The sequence below is a fragment of the Aulonocara sp. 'chitande type north' Nkhata Bay genome, linkage group LG19 (assembly GCF_057382095.1).
Source record: "Aulonocara sp. 'chitande type north' Nkhata Bay isolate Kocher_YH1m ecotype deep benthic linkage group LG19, A_spYH_male_GT1.1, whole genome shotgun sequence".
Taxonomy (NCBI): Eukaryota; Metazoa; Chordata; class Actinopteri; order Cichliformes; family Cichlidae; genus Aulonocara; species Aulonocara sp. 'chitande type north' Nkhata Bay.
The window spans coordinates 20,518,349-20,533,880 of NC_141362.1; the positions used below are offsets into that span (position 1 = coordinate 20,518,349).

At 38.9% G+C, this 15,532-nt stretch overlaps 3 protein-coding genes across 7 annotated transcripts; 1 reads left to right on the forward strand and 2 right to left on the reverse strand.

The window, feature by feature from the left end:
- Nucleotides 1-111: 111 nt before the first annotated feature.
- Nucleotides 112-8,152, reverse strand: dnajc5gb (DnaJ (Hsp40) homolog, subfamily C, member 5 gamma b). 5 transcript variants are annotated; one of them, XM_086274422.1, is made up of 7 exons: nucleotides 7,991-8,152; nucleotides 6,842-6,971; nucleotides 6,190-6,403; nucleotides 5,874-6,027; nucleotides 4,102-4,155; nucleotides 3,046-3,102; nucleotides 112-2,248 (listed from the first exon to the last, which is right to left on the reverse strand). In XM_086274422.1, the coding sequence occupies exons 2-7, from the start codon at nucleotides 6,952-6,954 to the stop codon at nucleotides 2,184-2,186; spliced, it is 657 nt and encodes a 218-aa protein (XP_086130548.1). In that variant the 5' UTR covers nucleotides 6,955-6,971; nucleotides 7,991-8,152; the 3' UTR covers nucleotides 112-2,183. The 5 variants fall into 5 exon arrangements, with proteins under 5 accessions (XP_086130548.1, XP_086130549.1, XP_086130547.1 ...); XM_086274423.1 differs by having other exon boundaries at nucleotides 3,046-3,099; nucleotides 4,102-4,158; XM_086274421.1 differs by having other exon boundaries at nucleotides 4,102-4,158; nucleotides 7,991-8,151.
- A 1,113-nt stretch (nucleotides 8,153-9,265) lies between these two features.
- Nucleotides 9,266-13,312, reverse strand: tp53i3 (tumor protein p53 inducible protein 3). Its single transcript, XM_086274420.1, has 7 exons — nucleotides 13,171-13,312; nucleotides 12,091-12,169; nucleotides 11,789-11,962; nucleotides 11,364-11,631; nucleotides 10,967-11,179; nucleotides 9,786-9,982; nucleotides 9,266-9,590 (listed from the first exon to the last, which is right to left on the reverse strand). Exons 2-7 carry the CDS (start codon nucleotides 12,142-12,144, stop codon nucleotides 9,393-9,395), a joined length of 1,104 nt encoding a protein of 367 aa, XP_086130546.1. The 5' UTR covers nucleotides 12,145-12,169; nucleotides 13,171-13,312; the 3' UTR covers nucleotides 9,266-9,392.
- A 1,385-nt stretch (nucleotides 13,313-14,697) lies between these two features.
- On the forward strand, nucleotides 14,698-15,323 carry LOC147306907 (uncharacterized). Its single transcript, XM_086274427.1, has one exon. It carries the CDS (start codon nucleotides 14,706-14,708, stop codon nucleotides 15,321-15,323), a length of 618 nt encoding a protein of 205 aa, XP_086130553.1. The 5' UTR covers nucleotides 14,698-14,705.
- Nucleotides 15,324-15,532: the final 209 nt, after the last annotated feature.

Sequence of the window (15,532 nt, forward strand, 5' to 3'; positions counted from 1 at the left end):
CAACTTACCACCTGCTCTAACCTACGCCATCTCTCAGGGGTGGAGCACTGCAGGAGCCAATGGCAGGTTACTGCGCCAACTCCAGTGAAATTATAAGACAACCGCATGACATTTTCTGAATTATTCAACTTTATTTCATGAAATGCTTTAGAAGAAACTCAAATTTACACCAACAGTTGGAAATCTGTCAAAGTGGACAGAACAAACTCAGCATGGAAATGTTTAGATAATGACATAAAATACACTTCTGTAAAATTATTCAAAAACTGCATTCAGGCACTTTTGCGTCAAGTATAATCATTGGCATACAAAAGTATACAAGCAGGCTTTTAAATACACCGCAGTCAAGGATCGTCAGAAAATCAGCATCCAAATTATTATTATTATTATTATTATAGCCAGATTTGTATAAAATGAAATCAAAATGAAGCACAACCTCAACATTTTTACCCCGAGAGAAAATAGAAAAATATCATTTAAACAAAAGAATCTTTACCTTAATACTCAATTTGTAATAAATCCTCTAATCATAAATATACATCTCTGACTTTACAAGACAATCACGACATACACAAAAAAGTCAAAATGGCAATAAATCAGAAAGCTGCGATCTTATTTTCTAAAGAAACAAACGATGGTTTTAGTGTCAAGTGTAGAAAAATTCACACAACTCTATTCACCTCCCTGCATATTTTTTTACTTATGTGCAATGACAAAAATGACCAACTGTACCTCTTCTGAAACACTGGCTCACTTTCCAGGAGTTAAAACAGATTATTGTCACTGTGCCTGTGTGTATAATTAAGCAAGCTTGAGCAGGAGCCAAAGGGACTTAAGCATAAAGGTTGAAAACATCACAAGTGGAAACATCAATCAACATGTCCAAAACATGTCTTTTGTTTAATCTTTGCACAAACAGAATAAACAGTGGTCCACTGGTCCAGCCGGTTCTTTGCTTCAGGTAGTGAGGGAGGAGGCGGCTTGGAAAAAGGTGTGCTCCCCCAGCTGGTCGGCGAGTGGTTCCTGGGGCTTGCTGGTTGTTGTTAGGTGAAATCACACACAAAGAGGGCGCTACAGCAGAAGCCTCCGTGTGATTTCTTTGGTTTCTACACATTGCTGCACTCGCCCTAAAGGGGTGTGCCAAATGTAACTCAATGGTGCGTTTAGACTAATTTCTAAACGTACCATTGAAGTAAATCCAATCTTTTTGTGTTAATTAAAAGCAGGTATATAAATCTGGTTTTACAATTATGGCATTTATAGGAAGACTCAAATCATTTTGGGGGGTATTTGATCCATTTACAGATTTCAAGTGGACAAACACAAATGTGATCAACAGTCTTCATCCAACTCTCAGAATTAGGCGATTTAGTAATTCCTTAAAATCTCTGCAAGCATCACAAGACTAAACTTCAAAGAGTCATTTACAAGCTGGCAACTGAATGTGTCACATAAGGCAGCGCTAGAATTTTAAAACTAAACCTTTGTTTGATAAATCTGTGTGTGATCTGTGGCCACATCAGTAAACCGTTTAACATAGAGTCTGTTTCTATGTGCAGTGCGACCGAACAAGCGTTTTTTGTTTTGTTTTGTTTTTTTAAACTGCGAGGCAAAGTTAAGTCAAAATTTCAAGTCACCATCTCAAAATTTCCACTTGCCGGCTCACACGTCTGATTAGGTGAAACTTTAAGTGAGACTCGACTTGAGATCCTGAGTCATTGAGTCGAAATTTTGAGATCTGACACCAAAATTCTGATTTACGCTTGGCTTTTTTTTTTCCCCTTTCCAGTGCTGGAAGCAAGCTTCCACAGAAACCCCTGAATCGGCATATTAAAAATAAAAATCTGAAAATTTCTGAATCTTGGGCCAAAACGTGCTCTGATCATGGCAGCTTCAGAATATTCCAAACATTCAATATGAATGTGTGAGTTTAAAGTGCGCAGGAAAAAAATAATTATCCCCGAGCTCAGAGGCTTTGATCTGCATGGCTTTGTTATTAGTCTCCGCCCCAAATTCAGAAATTTAACATTTTAAAAGAATAAATACAAGACTGGATCAAAGAAAAAGCACATTTTAAAAAAAATAACTATGGCACAATCAAATAAATTGCAGTTTGACTCATGTAAACAAACAAATCTCTGAGATGAAAACATTTTCTGCACTTCAGTGTTTGATACAGTCGTTCATTCTCCAGGTCCTGAGCCCCCCTTGGCTGCGTGAGTCTGAATCACAATCGGTGTGTTCTCCCCTGCAGAAGGTAACGAGAACAGGTGATGAACAGGTGTGTGGTGTGGGAGTGTTCTTAAATCAGACAAGCTATCAAAACCACTTACGTCTCACAGAAAATGAAACATGAAGGAAAGTACGTCTCGTCATTTAAAAATAAATACATAAATAATATTACTGCCTGGGTTCACTGCCTTAGTTTAGCATGTTAGCGCACAAAAGCAAGGTATTTGACCAGATGATGGCCCCAGAAAACAAGTTAAGTGAACACTATCGGTACCAAATTTCATGTCACTCCATATTTGTACAAATCTTTCAGCCAAAACTCCAGAACTATAAATCTGTACGAATTATTATGTGTCAAGATCAATCTGTGCAATCTGCTCATACATGCAAAAGGAGACTTTGATGACTCTGTTCTGTGTCCTTTTTTTTTTTTTTTTTTTATATAATGTGGGAAATGGACAACACTTACAGTCTAAATTTCTATAACCATTATTAAATAAAACCCAAAGAGCTTAAAAAGAAAACCGCTACTATTACAGTTTGAGCCATGATCTTTTATAGCAGGGAATAAACCATATAAATAGTATAACGCCATAAAAACAAAACAAACATCCTTCCAAAATCCTTTAAGATAGAAACACTGAAAAACACTTAATGAAGCTTTTCTCATTAACAACAACAACAGAAAACATAAGCAGCACAAAAACCTTTAAATCAATTCTTTGCTGCAAGATCTAGCAGCAAGTTAAGCAGCACAGAGCAGCAGGAAGCCGGCAACAGGTGAATGTATTTGGAGGAGGAATAACACCTTACCTGAATGCATAGCGGCATTGCTAGAGTTCGGCTGAATAACTATTACGGGATGGTCTGCTGTAAAACAAAATTCAACACTGGGTAAATCAACACGGCTTCTTAACAACATCTCCTCGCTTGCTTTTGTCTCGGCTTGAAATGTACAAAGACGAGAGAATACAGAGATCAAGATCAGCGCAGAATTTAAAGGATTAGCATGACATTTTATTAGGCAACAGCACCAGCGAATTTAATAACTGCCACTCTACATGCAAGTCTCATGTATTAGAATAACAGTAATCTGACCTTCAGCACGTCTTAAAATGACAGAAATATAACCTCACTTGACCTATGACATGTGTCATTATTTATTTAGCAGAAATAAGCCAGAATGCAGAAGCAGTGTTTAAAGTATACGAACAAACTTACAGCTTCGATTGCAATTAACAGCGTAACAAGCATTCAGGGGTTTGGGGGGGGGGGGGGTGTCAAAGGATCATCAATTACAGAGATCAAGATCAGGGCAGAATTTAAAGGATTAGAGTGACATTTTGTTAGGCAACAGAATCAGCATTAGTGATTTTCATTAATACGACTCTACATGCAGGTTTTGTCAGAGTAAAACAAAAACGATCTCCCCTTTAGCACGTCTGAAAATTAGACTGGGGGGGGGCTATTGGGTTTGCAAAATCGCATCTGAACAAACCACAAAACATCTGGAACAATGTCCACTAGACAGATGAGACCAAAGTGGAGACATCTGTCCACAATCCGCAGGACCACGTTTGGAGAAAAACCAAACACAGCACATCATCAAAAAGTCCTCGGTATGTGATAAGGGACATAAATCACTTTAAAAAAAAAAAAAAAACAACAACAAAAAAACAACAACAAAAAAACAACAACAAAGCTTTGGATTTCCCATGCGTCCTTCACATTAAGGATTTAATACATGGACAAAAAAAAATCTTCCACAGTGAATCACTGCTGTAAAATCTAGCAGGCGAGTCAAGCAGCGCAGAGCAGCAGGAAGCTGACAACAGGTGAACGTTACCTGAAGACGGAATAACACCTTACCTGAATGGCTAGCAGCATCGCTAGAGTTCGGCTGAATAACTATTACGGGATGGTCTGCTGTAAAACAAAATTCAACACACAGCTTCTTAACGACATCTCTTCACCTGCTTTGGTCTCGGCTTGAAATGTACAAAGACGACAGAGTTTAGAGGTGAAGTATCACCAGTTACACGGATCAAGATCAGGGCAAGATGTAATGGATTAGAGTGACATTTCATTAATTTCCACTCGACGCGCAGGTTTCATGAGGATAAAAGTAAAAAATATTTTGCCATTTAGCACGTCTTAAAATTAGATGGAGGTGGGGGGGATATTAAGGCTATTTCGATAAAAATGTAAAGTCCATCATTCTGCAATGAGAAAGATTATTCACAAGTCGAAAGCATTCAAGACAGCTGCCAATCTTCCTAGCAAATTTACCCAGAGATCAGAAAAACGAAAAAAAACTCCAAGAGGTCTGTATCTGAGATTCTTTAGGCTACAGTTATCATGTTATATGTTAAAGTTCGAGAGAAAACAATTAAAAACAGACCAAACAAGTATGGCTTGTTTAATAAAGAAAAAAAATTAAAAGTGACAGTATGGTTTAGGTTTGGAAAGTTGCATCTGAACAAAACCTTGAAGGGGTGATGATCTAGGCTCGTTTTGCAGCCACTGAGTCAAACATGAACTCCTTTGTATAGCAAATTATTCTAGAGTCAACTGTTAGGCCATGTGTCTGACAGCTAAGAGTTTGGCCCAAATTAGGTAATGAAATTGGACAATGATCGCAAGCACAGCAGCAAATACACACCAGCTAAAAAAAAAAAAAAAAAAAAAAAAAAAAAAAAAAAAAAAAAAAAAAAAAAAAAAGAGAGAAAAAGTGCTGCAGAGGCCCAGTAAAAGTTCAGACCACAACCCAGTTAACATGCTCAGAGCTGTGCTTTGGTAAATACCCCCACACACCCCACTGAAAAGAAACAAATCAACGAGTTGCAATGGGACACCCAAAGTCACGATTAAAATGCTGCGGTGGGACCTTAAGAGAGCTGTGCATAAACAAATGCCTCCACTTCAATGAACCAAAGCAACGTTATAAAGAAGAGTGGGCCAAAGTCCCTGCATCCCTGTGAAACACTGATGAAGTCATCCATCCATCTGTGGTTCTTCAAGCTACTGAGTCATGGGGTGTACTTCGTTTACCCACACACTGCTTCTGCATTTTAGCTTAGTGTATATTAAAGAAACAATGGCAGTGTAATATGTCATCAGCTGTTGTTCATCTGAGATGATTACTTCATTTTTATAGACTATCATTTTCTAAACATGCCCTATACTGAATGAAGATGTACCCCCCTTCTTGGCAAAGTTAACTTCCTGCTGGATTTACTGCACATGCACAGTTAAGATCAAGATTACCGGCAGGGTTACAACTGCTCAGCATAAAGTAACACCCGTGTTATCAGTACAGCAAAACTGGGCAGTAAACACTTCAAGAGGCTGTCGACTGTATCTAAGAGAACCCAGTTAACGCCTTCCTGTGCAGGCTTTCCACAGGAAAACACATAATTAACTATATCTGTGAAAAAAAGGCAGATTAAGCTGTGAAAAATAATATTTCCATATCATTAATCCTAGATTTCTAGAGGAAACATTTTCATCTTAAAAATGCTGACAATCAGAAACTGGACACTACACCATTTGGGTTTCCAACTCCAGCTCTTTGTTTCTATGCAAGCTGCTGCCTTGCTCAACTGTATACATTCTTAAGTGAATATAAAACAGTTCCTCACCTGCATCTTGTTCTCTAATCTGAGCCTCCAGGTCCTCAGGGTCCATGTAGACGAAATTGTCCTCTTCATCTTGTGGTTTGCACTTTCCGCAGCAGCAACAGCAGCAGAGGCAACAGCAGCAGCAGGTGAAAATAGTGCAGCACACAAACAGGGTCTAAAAGAAAACCAATGTGAGTATTAGGAGAGTTTTTGGACACTTTGCAGCATGCTCTGGTCACATTTTGGCATTTAAATTTCTGCATAATTCACCTACTACCAGAACAAACAACTTCATGTTCTGTTTTCACCTTTAAAACTACATCCCCTTGCCTCTCACCTTGAACCAGCACTTGGACATGAGAAAGTAATATTTGACTCCCTCCTCCCCAAACTGCTCGGCCAACGAGAGGCCCATGGATCCATATTGGTCGTAGATACCACGCTTGTCCAGATCAGTGAGGATGGAGTGGGCATTATTGATCTCCTTGAACTTCTCAGCTGCTTCGGGGTTGTCTGGGTTCTTATCAGGGTGATACCTTAATGCCATTTTCCTGGTCAAAAGAGAAATTAAAACATATACAAACAAGTGAGGGTTTAAAAAAGTCGGTGCTTTTCTTTGAAATTTTGCTGCGACGTTTCAAAGCGGCAGAAAGAAATGAGGCAGGTCAAATCTTCTTGCGTTTCACGCATGCACAGTACTGGAACGTAAGCGTTTTCGGCCGTTTCAATGTGGATGCACAACTCTGTGAAAATTACTAAATATGCTAGAAGAGACACGGAGCGTTTTCAAACGAAAATGCAGTTTTCAAATCTATCCGGTCTAGTGTGGATGTAGCCTAAGATTTCACTAATGTCGCCATAAATCTCTGAAACAATGATGTTACTCTCACTAGTTAATTGTGCTATTGTAAGAACAGCACAATTAGCAAGCGAGAGTAACATTTTATTTATTAGTTCTTGTAGCTCAGAACTGAAAGAGATAGTCACACCTGTAGGCTCTTTTCAATTCGTCAGGAGACGCTCCCTTCTCCACTCCCAGCAACTTGTACAAACTCTCTCCTGCTGTTGACATTTTCCTCTGTGGTCTGTTTGGATCCTCCATGTTTCAGGATGTGTTTTCTGTGACATAAAAAATGTAAACAATTCCACCCTTTTCTGACAGGCACAATGCAGACAGATCAGGAAAGTAACTTCAAGGGCTCAAAAGTTTAGTTGAAATAAAGAAGTTTGAGGGGAAAAAAGAACATATCTGGAAGTTCTGATGGACAGCACGCTCACCAAGGACATCATTCAGTATATCATTAATCTGCATTGAAGTAGGCGCATTACTTGCACACATTTGTACAATTAACCTAATTTAGCCTAACCTGCACGTCTTTGGACTGTGGGTGAAAGCTGGGGTTCTCTGGGATAATCCTACATGCAAATCCCACATACAGTCATATATCCAAATAAAGCTCAAAACAGAAAGTAGGATCAAGTTTAAATACAAAAGTTCCTCATACCAGCAGTTAGGTAAAGTGCTTTAACACGTGTAATTACACTGGTTTACAACTCTTGTTTATTGCTAATAAACCTAAATAGGCCTATTTGCTGGGGATGTTTGTTTTCCTTAAAAGGACATCATACTCCTTCACATTTACCTTTTCACTTAAAAAGGTCAGCCAGTCTCTTTCAAGAACAACAAATGCATTTCAGCACTCCTTAACTTACATGTTGTAGAGCTGTTATGTTATAGTTGTGGCAAATTCTGCTACCCTACTGGCTAAATTTGTCTTGAATTTGACATTTGTAACGTCAACAAAACTTGTTACCTTGATAAATAAAGGACATAGGCGGCACTTTACCCAAACACTGACTGCAGCTTCTAACTTGTGACAGAAATGTTACTTCTGGTTCAAAATGGCTTGATATTCATGAGAGATGTTTGACCGATTATAAGTCAACAATTCATTCACATGAATCAGCTTTTAACACGACTGGCTGCATAACTACAGCTCACTCATAAAAACATTAGTTTAGCTCTTACATTCAACTTGTTTTGCTTTATTTCACGTGAACACCTGCGGGTTCAGACTGCTAGCTGACGCAGATACGTTTAGCAGGGCGGCTTGAGGAACATGCTCACTCTTACTTACCAGATAAATAAAGATATTCTCTGTTTTCCGTCGAATCATAGAGTCCGAATGTTGTCCGTTGACTAATTTAATATTTATTCATTAAAATAACTCAGTTACACGACCTTTTTATGTTAACTTTGCCTCCTCGGGACCTGGAGGGAAGTTGTGAAAGGAGCCGCAACACAGAAGCCGGAAGTTTGAGAACATTTTTTTTTCAATTTAAAGAACTTTATTTAAACAAGTACACAACCAATCAGCATCGTCTAGAGAGTCGTCTCTAAATCCTTTCCGATTTTTTTTTTTAAATTTATTAATATAAGATTCAGCTCACATAAAATTTGAAGACCTTGACAGTTATTATAGTTTGCTATTTTCTATTTATTTTTATTTATTTATTTATTATTTATTCGATTTTTTTCTTTCCAATACAGTTTCAAATGACGTTTTATTCTTATAATTATAGCGAGGTAGAGAAGTGTGTGAGGGTGGTGCACGGAATGTATGATAACACTGAGGTAGTAGTGATAGATGTGTTGAAAGTGGGCGTGGGATTGCATCAAGAAACATCTCACCCCTTCTAGTTTGGATCTGTGATCTGATGAGGTCAGCCAGGAATCTTCATGGAGTATATAATGTTTGCAAACAACATTGTGATCTTTAGTGAAAGTAGGGAGCAGATGAAGAAGAGTTAAGAAAGGTGGCGATATGCCCTGGAGAGACGAGGATTAAAAAGGAGAAAAAGTGGAAGACCACAGAGGAGGTACGTGGATGTACTGTGGGAGGATATGCAGAGGGTTGGTGTGGCAGATGAGAATAGATAGGGTGAGATGAAGGGAGATGATCTGCTGTGGTGACCTCTGAGGATTATTATCAGGGGCGAAATTTAGGAAAATCAAAACAGGTATTGTTACAGTACAAATGTCAGCTGACTCACAATCATGTAGACAGACATCCCAAGTCTCAATAAGCAAATGCAACAAAATTTAATCAGGCAGGCTGTGATAAAAAAAAAAGTATCTAAACTGCCAAAGATTAAAACTTATAACATTTACTATCTATGTATTTCTAGTTTTGTGAGTTAGTTTTCCTTTTTTCCCAAATTAGCTTTTTAGTTAACTATTGTAAACATTGATCATGCATTGAAATGCACATTTCTGTCATTTCTATGCTGCTAGTAGAAAATTGTGAGTAATACCACCACAGGAGAAAACTCACCTCAATGAATAGGGGATAGAAAAAGAACAGTAACACGGGACGTAATCGTAACAATACTAGAACAGAAAATGAAAAACAGTGATTTGGTCTATTTTATTAGTAAATTATGAATATTCCTAACAAAAGAAAAGTTTTACAATGACAGTGGGTTTCAGTATTTTGGGAAATTTCAAAGCCAGTGCGTTTCTATTACAGTATGAATTCATCACTGTGTTTGCTCAATCTGTGGAATCACATTGATGACAATCTTCCCCATGTTTCTGTTAGCTTCCATGTGCTTATGAGCCTCTGCAATGTCATCCAGGCTAAATGTGCGGTCAATCACTGGCCTCAGGGTGGCAGGCTGGTCTGAGAAATATGGCAACACCCTGCCTGTAAAAGCTTTCACCAGGTCAGCTTTGTACTGTGAAAGGAAAATGCAAAGTACATATCAGGTCCAGTTGCAAACATATATATTACAAGAGATGTCTGAAAAGTAACCCAAGCAAGTTGCCTCATTTTGGCAAACCAGACCCAGGAGAGGAAAGCGACACTGACATGAGTCAGCGCAGAGATGACGAAACACAGCTGTTGTGTCACTTCTGTTTTCAATTCTTACCTGCAGGCTGCGAGAGCGGAGGAGACTAGTGAGCAAGTGGCCTCGCTTGGACAGCAGTTTGCCCAGCAGATCTCCCTCTACCGCCCTCCCTCCCATGGTGCCGTACAGCACCCACCTGCCATCGATGGCCAAAGAGCTCACATTTGACTCCCAGTTGCGCCCACCAATGCAATCAAGGATCACATTTGCTCCCTTGCCTGTGAAATTAGAGATTTTACAATTACAGGTAACTGCCCTTCTCCAATACAATCACGTTCTTGATTCAAAATAGCTCCAAACCAGAGATGCTAATCTTATTTTACATCATGGCCCACCACAGCCCACTTTGACTCCATGTTTAGTGTGAAAGTTTAGGAGTAAACTAATGCTGTGGTCTATACTGAATAAAGCCTTTAACTCAGTTTATTTGCATATCATATCCTCTTATGCAGATTTATTATTTCGGTGACCTTTTCCACCCATTGTGTTCAAATATATTCAAAATTATTTCAGTGTTTTGTGGTGTAGGTTAGCTAGGCTAAACAAGACCAATGAAGACTACATTTCTGCAGTGGAGAGTGAAAATACAGGAACTATTCTATCCTTCCGCTGTTTTTAATGCTACTTTACTACATTAGTGCAGTATGAATGACCATGTGGGAGGTTTGTATCAGTAGGAAAAGTTGTAAATGTAATCAAAATACACCGAGAACTCCAATCTTTATGCCCTCCTTTACATTTTCCAGTGGGCCTGATTGGACTCTTTGGCAGGCCAATTCTCCCCCCCCCCCCCGGTCTTATGCTTGACCCCTCTTCTAAACAAATACACTGTGACAGATTGAATAAAAAAATTTTTTGAACTAAAATGACAAAACAACTAATTTTTCTTTTATCCTTGAAAATGAAATCATGTGTTTTGACTTTGTTCTTAAGTATTGACGGAGGATTTTTTTGGAGTTGGTTACCAAAGCTCTTTGATGTGCATTTATTAGAAAGCTACAGAAGAGCTATGTAGCATTAAGCTCTGATTGCTACAGTGGTTGGAAACATTTAACTCTAATATAATGCCTGTGAAACAAAGACAAAACATTTGATAGCAATCTGGGGTATGCAAAAACAATGCTATCATTAGGAATTATCAGCAGAGACACTGCACCGTCGCCTGCAGCAAAATTAAATGCACGTTGATTTCCATAATTCACCTCCAGTGAAGTCATGCACTCCCTGTGCAAAGCTCTCCTCTTTGTAGTTGAATCCAACTACAGCGCCCAGTTTCTCAGCCAGCTTCAATTTTTCTGGGCTCCCGGCAGTGACAACCGGCACACCCCGAAACAGACGAACAAGCTGAACGGCCGCTGTTCCGACTCCGCTGCCTCCAGCGTGAACCAGCACCACCTCACCCTCTTTCACCTGAGCTGGAGCAGAGAAGACCGATGGCAAGTATAGAATTTGAACCAAATCTGACTTTGGCCTCTTGTTAATTAAAAAAAGTCAAATAGAAATAAATGTGACTCATTTAATAACTCAGTTGTCTAATCTTTATCCAAAAAACATATGAATATGAAGAAAAACAAAGAGACACAGAAATGTTTGCTATACCAACAAAATCCAGCAGTTGGAAAGCAGTGAGCCAGGCCTCTGGGATTGCAGCAGCCTGACACATTGTGAGATTAGAGGGAACGGGCATGAGAAGCTCCTCGGGCACGGAAACATATTCTGCATATCCTCCTCCACAGAGCAAAGCCATGACCCGGTCATCTGGTTTCCATTGCTTTTTCACCCCTGGACCCAGGGTGTGGATAGTACCAGCTACCTCCAGGCCTATGATGTCACTCTCACCAGCAGGAGGAGGGTACAGGCCTCGTCTCTGTGGAAAACACAAGATAATTATTTTCAGGCCTGTTTTATGCAAATTTAGATATAATTCAGAATACAGTGAGTCAAAGAAGACTGAAAGCAGGTTATGAGATTTACAGGAGATAATAGCACTGTGTTATGCTCTTTTGGCTACAATAATAATCTACCTGTAACAGGTCTGCTCTGTTGAGGGCAGCTGCATGAACTTTAATCAGGACTTCTCCTGCTTTGGGATTAGGTCTGGGAACAGACTGCAGCAGCAAATTCTCCGGTCCTCCGGGTACATCAACACACACTGCCCGCATCATCTTGGCAACACTAACGTAATGCTTGGACCACACCTTGAAAACAAAAGTAGAGTAGGCCTACATTTTTCTTTCTGACCTGCAAGTAGTGCAACAAGAAAAACTGCAGCATGTAAAACTGAAGCAACTTTATGTAGGCTTTAATTTAGTGCTTAAACACTTACCGTGTGGCACGTATTTCTGAGTAAAAATCTTCCAGGTTGCAGGATTGGATGCATTAGATAACCTCTGCAGGGGCAATTGCTATTTGAGTGGAAAACAAAAGAGGAAATTAAGCTGTTAAAGCACAAGTTACAAGTTACAGAACATAAAGTATGTCATAATTTCTAATAATAACAACAAAGCAGAATTTTATAAAATGAGTGTTATTTGTTGATATCTGCATTTCCATAGATTTGTTTAGGTGCTCCATATTTAAAACAGCAATGTGCTTCAGCTCCTGTCTGGTGTAAAACCTTAAGAGTAAATTAATGTTGTGGTTTATACTAAATAAAGCCTCCAACTTGGTTTATTTGCATATAATATCTTTTGCGGATTGATTATCTCAGTGATCTTCTCCACCCAGTGTGCCCAAATGTATTAAAAAATGCCTCAGTGTTTAGTGGTTTAGGTTATCTGGCTATGGATTGTTGCCGTTAATTGTTTTAAATAATATCCAAGCATAAACCTCTGTGAGATCAAAATTAACTGTTCGTATTTGGTAACAGCCAACTCATCTGCAGTTATTTATGCCAAAGTCAGCACCTGAAGTAGCAGAAACAGTTAGACTCTCCGGTTAACACAGTTTTACATCTCTAAACAATTACATGGGACCAAAACCGTTTAAACCGCAAAGTTTGAAAATGCTGAATACAAGCCAGGAACTCAAGGGTTGAAGACATATCAGAACTATTTAGCAGAACAAAGGGAAAAAACATGGAGAAGAGACCGTGAAAAAGCGGAAAAGAGAAACCCCTTATTGTAAACGTATGCGTTTTTCTGCTTTTACATTATACTGTAATCTCCCCTTTCCGTAATGCGCATGCGCAACATTCTCTCGCGCTTTAGACGGCTGTATTTTACATTATGTCCGAATCATTATCTGTTTCATTAAATAATGTAAATCGACAAACCTGATTGATTACGCTGTTTGACCTGAGCGACTAAAACCAGCGAAGCAGCAGTGAAGATAAGCAGCTGAAAACGAGCGAACAGCTCTCCTGCAAATGTAAATGAAGCCAAATCACTGCAGAGAATAAACTTACCAAGCAGCGATGTCAACAGCTGATCAACTTTGGAGTAACTGTGTGACATTTTGGGAAGTTTTGTTGTGCCATCTTCAAGCCTGGTTTTCAGTTTTGGCGCAGGAGGGCCAAACTCCAGAGGGGCTGGCTTTGCTTGTTAAAGGTATACTGCAATTTTACACCATTTTTTGTAAATATGATCAGGACACTTCGTATTATTTTCATTTATATAATAACTTAATATATGCAGTTAATATTTTATGGGGAACAGAGACAAATAAAAGTAAACTGAGAAATCTAACAAACTAGAGTCATGTTTTTGTAATATTTATTCAACTTTTTCGTTTTCTGCCTGCTGTAGCACAGCGATTTTCTCGTAAGCATAGTTTGCCTTATGTTCATGTTAATGTGGATCTGATGATATAAATGAGTCTACTAAAAAGTAGATTGAAAACACCCACAAGAAGATGACAAATCCCAAATCAATCAATCAAAGGAAAAAACCCCTCTAAAGACTCAGAGTTTACTGTGAAATAAGATGCTAAAAAACTTAAAGTAATGATAAAAAAAAAAAGTTTTTGCTTAAAATGGCTGAAGGAGTTAATAGATGATCAAAATATTAGGAAAACCCAATCAATAAATATAGAAAGCTAGTGGAGATCATGACCAATATATATTTATTTTATGGCTCAACCCAGAGTACTCCTAGTGTCAGTCCCAAGCCCAGTTAAATAGTGAGGGTTTCACCGGGAAGCGAATTCAGCATTAAATCTTTGCCAAATGAATAACTGGCAGGAGGGTTAGTGGATACATCCGGCCGAAGATAACATTGAGCTGCCAGGCAGGAGGGTCAGAGGAAGACCAGGTAAGATTCACAGATATAGTGAAAGAGGAGATGAGAAAGAAGGTTGGAGAAGGATGACACGTTTGCAGATGATCCAATGGCTAAAGTAACAACTGAAGACTTGTGTCAAAGCAAATCTTTCTCAGTCAGAATAGCGAGGATTCATGAGCTCAGTGTTTCTAAAACCACCACATCTTTAATTACCAATATTTATATAAAAGCAACAGTTTAGGATATTCGAATAACAGTCTCTGATTGTATTTATTTGCACAGCATTTACAGTAAAACAAATGGTTACTCATAATGTAATTTTCTCCCAAAATGTACATTTACAATTCATTTTTTTATCATAACCCCAAATAGTGAATTATATGAAGCAGGAGGGCGAAAACTGCACAAAATCGAAGTATTTTTCACAGTCACAGTGTAACGTGCAAGAAGCCCTGCTACTGTGCTGAAACTGAATCTCTAAGGAATGCGCTGATGAACAATTACTGCACACTTGCAAATCACTAACAAAACCTCCATTAGACATGCTTTACAATAGGCTATTATATTACAGATGGTGAGACTGCCATGAGACCAAACACACCTGTACGACTGCGCTCAGAGTAGTGCACAAAAATCAGGTAATAAAACTGATATTTTTGGTTTTAATCTAAAAAACAAAAAAGCTCAGAAAATGCTTTCCTCCCCCTAGTTCTTGGACATAATGGATCACATCTACAGAAGACCTGAACTACAAAGAGTGTTAAGAGTGCTAAACCAAAAGGAGGACCGAGATCTGCAACGTAAGCTAATCATGTTGGATAAACAGCACCGATACACCCAGAAAATGCTTCAACAGCGAAGGGACAAACTGATAAATGAAGCAAGACGGATGGTGATGGTACAAGTCTGTGAACCAAAAGCTACAGTCAGCATCGCTATGAAAGAAATCGCCGAGTATGAAAGAAATGCAGACGCAAACTTCTCCAGGGCGATATACACATCTGCTGGACGATTGCGTCCTAGCAAATCCAGCTATGAAGGATCTAAACTCGTGGAACAGGGTCGATCCATATCAGCACCACCACCATCAACTAAATCTACAAGCTCTGTGAGACACAAAGGGAAAGTCCAGAGCAACTTGTCACTTATGCAGATGAAACAGATTGCAACGATTGACTCAATATCAGAAAAAGAGCTGGCCAGGCAACAGCAGAAAGCCCAAGAGGAAATGGAAAGGCTGAGACTGCTTCAGAGAGAAATGTTACACAAGAAGGTGATGGAATTTATAGAGAAGCTGAAAGATAAAAAAGACGTGGAGGTTATTACGAAACTTTCGTAGAGGAATTTGAAAGTTTGGGCACTTTTACTTTTACACATCTCAATATCTTAAAAACGAAACTATTTCTTATTAGTTGTTTGATGTGAAACAAACTCCTTGATTATGCTGAAACTGAATCTCTAAGGAATGTGCTGCTGAAAAATTACTGCACTTACCGACAACCGCTTGCACTAGACACGCTTTACAATGGGCTATTGTATTACATGTGC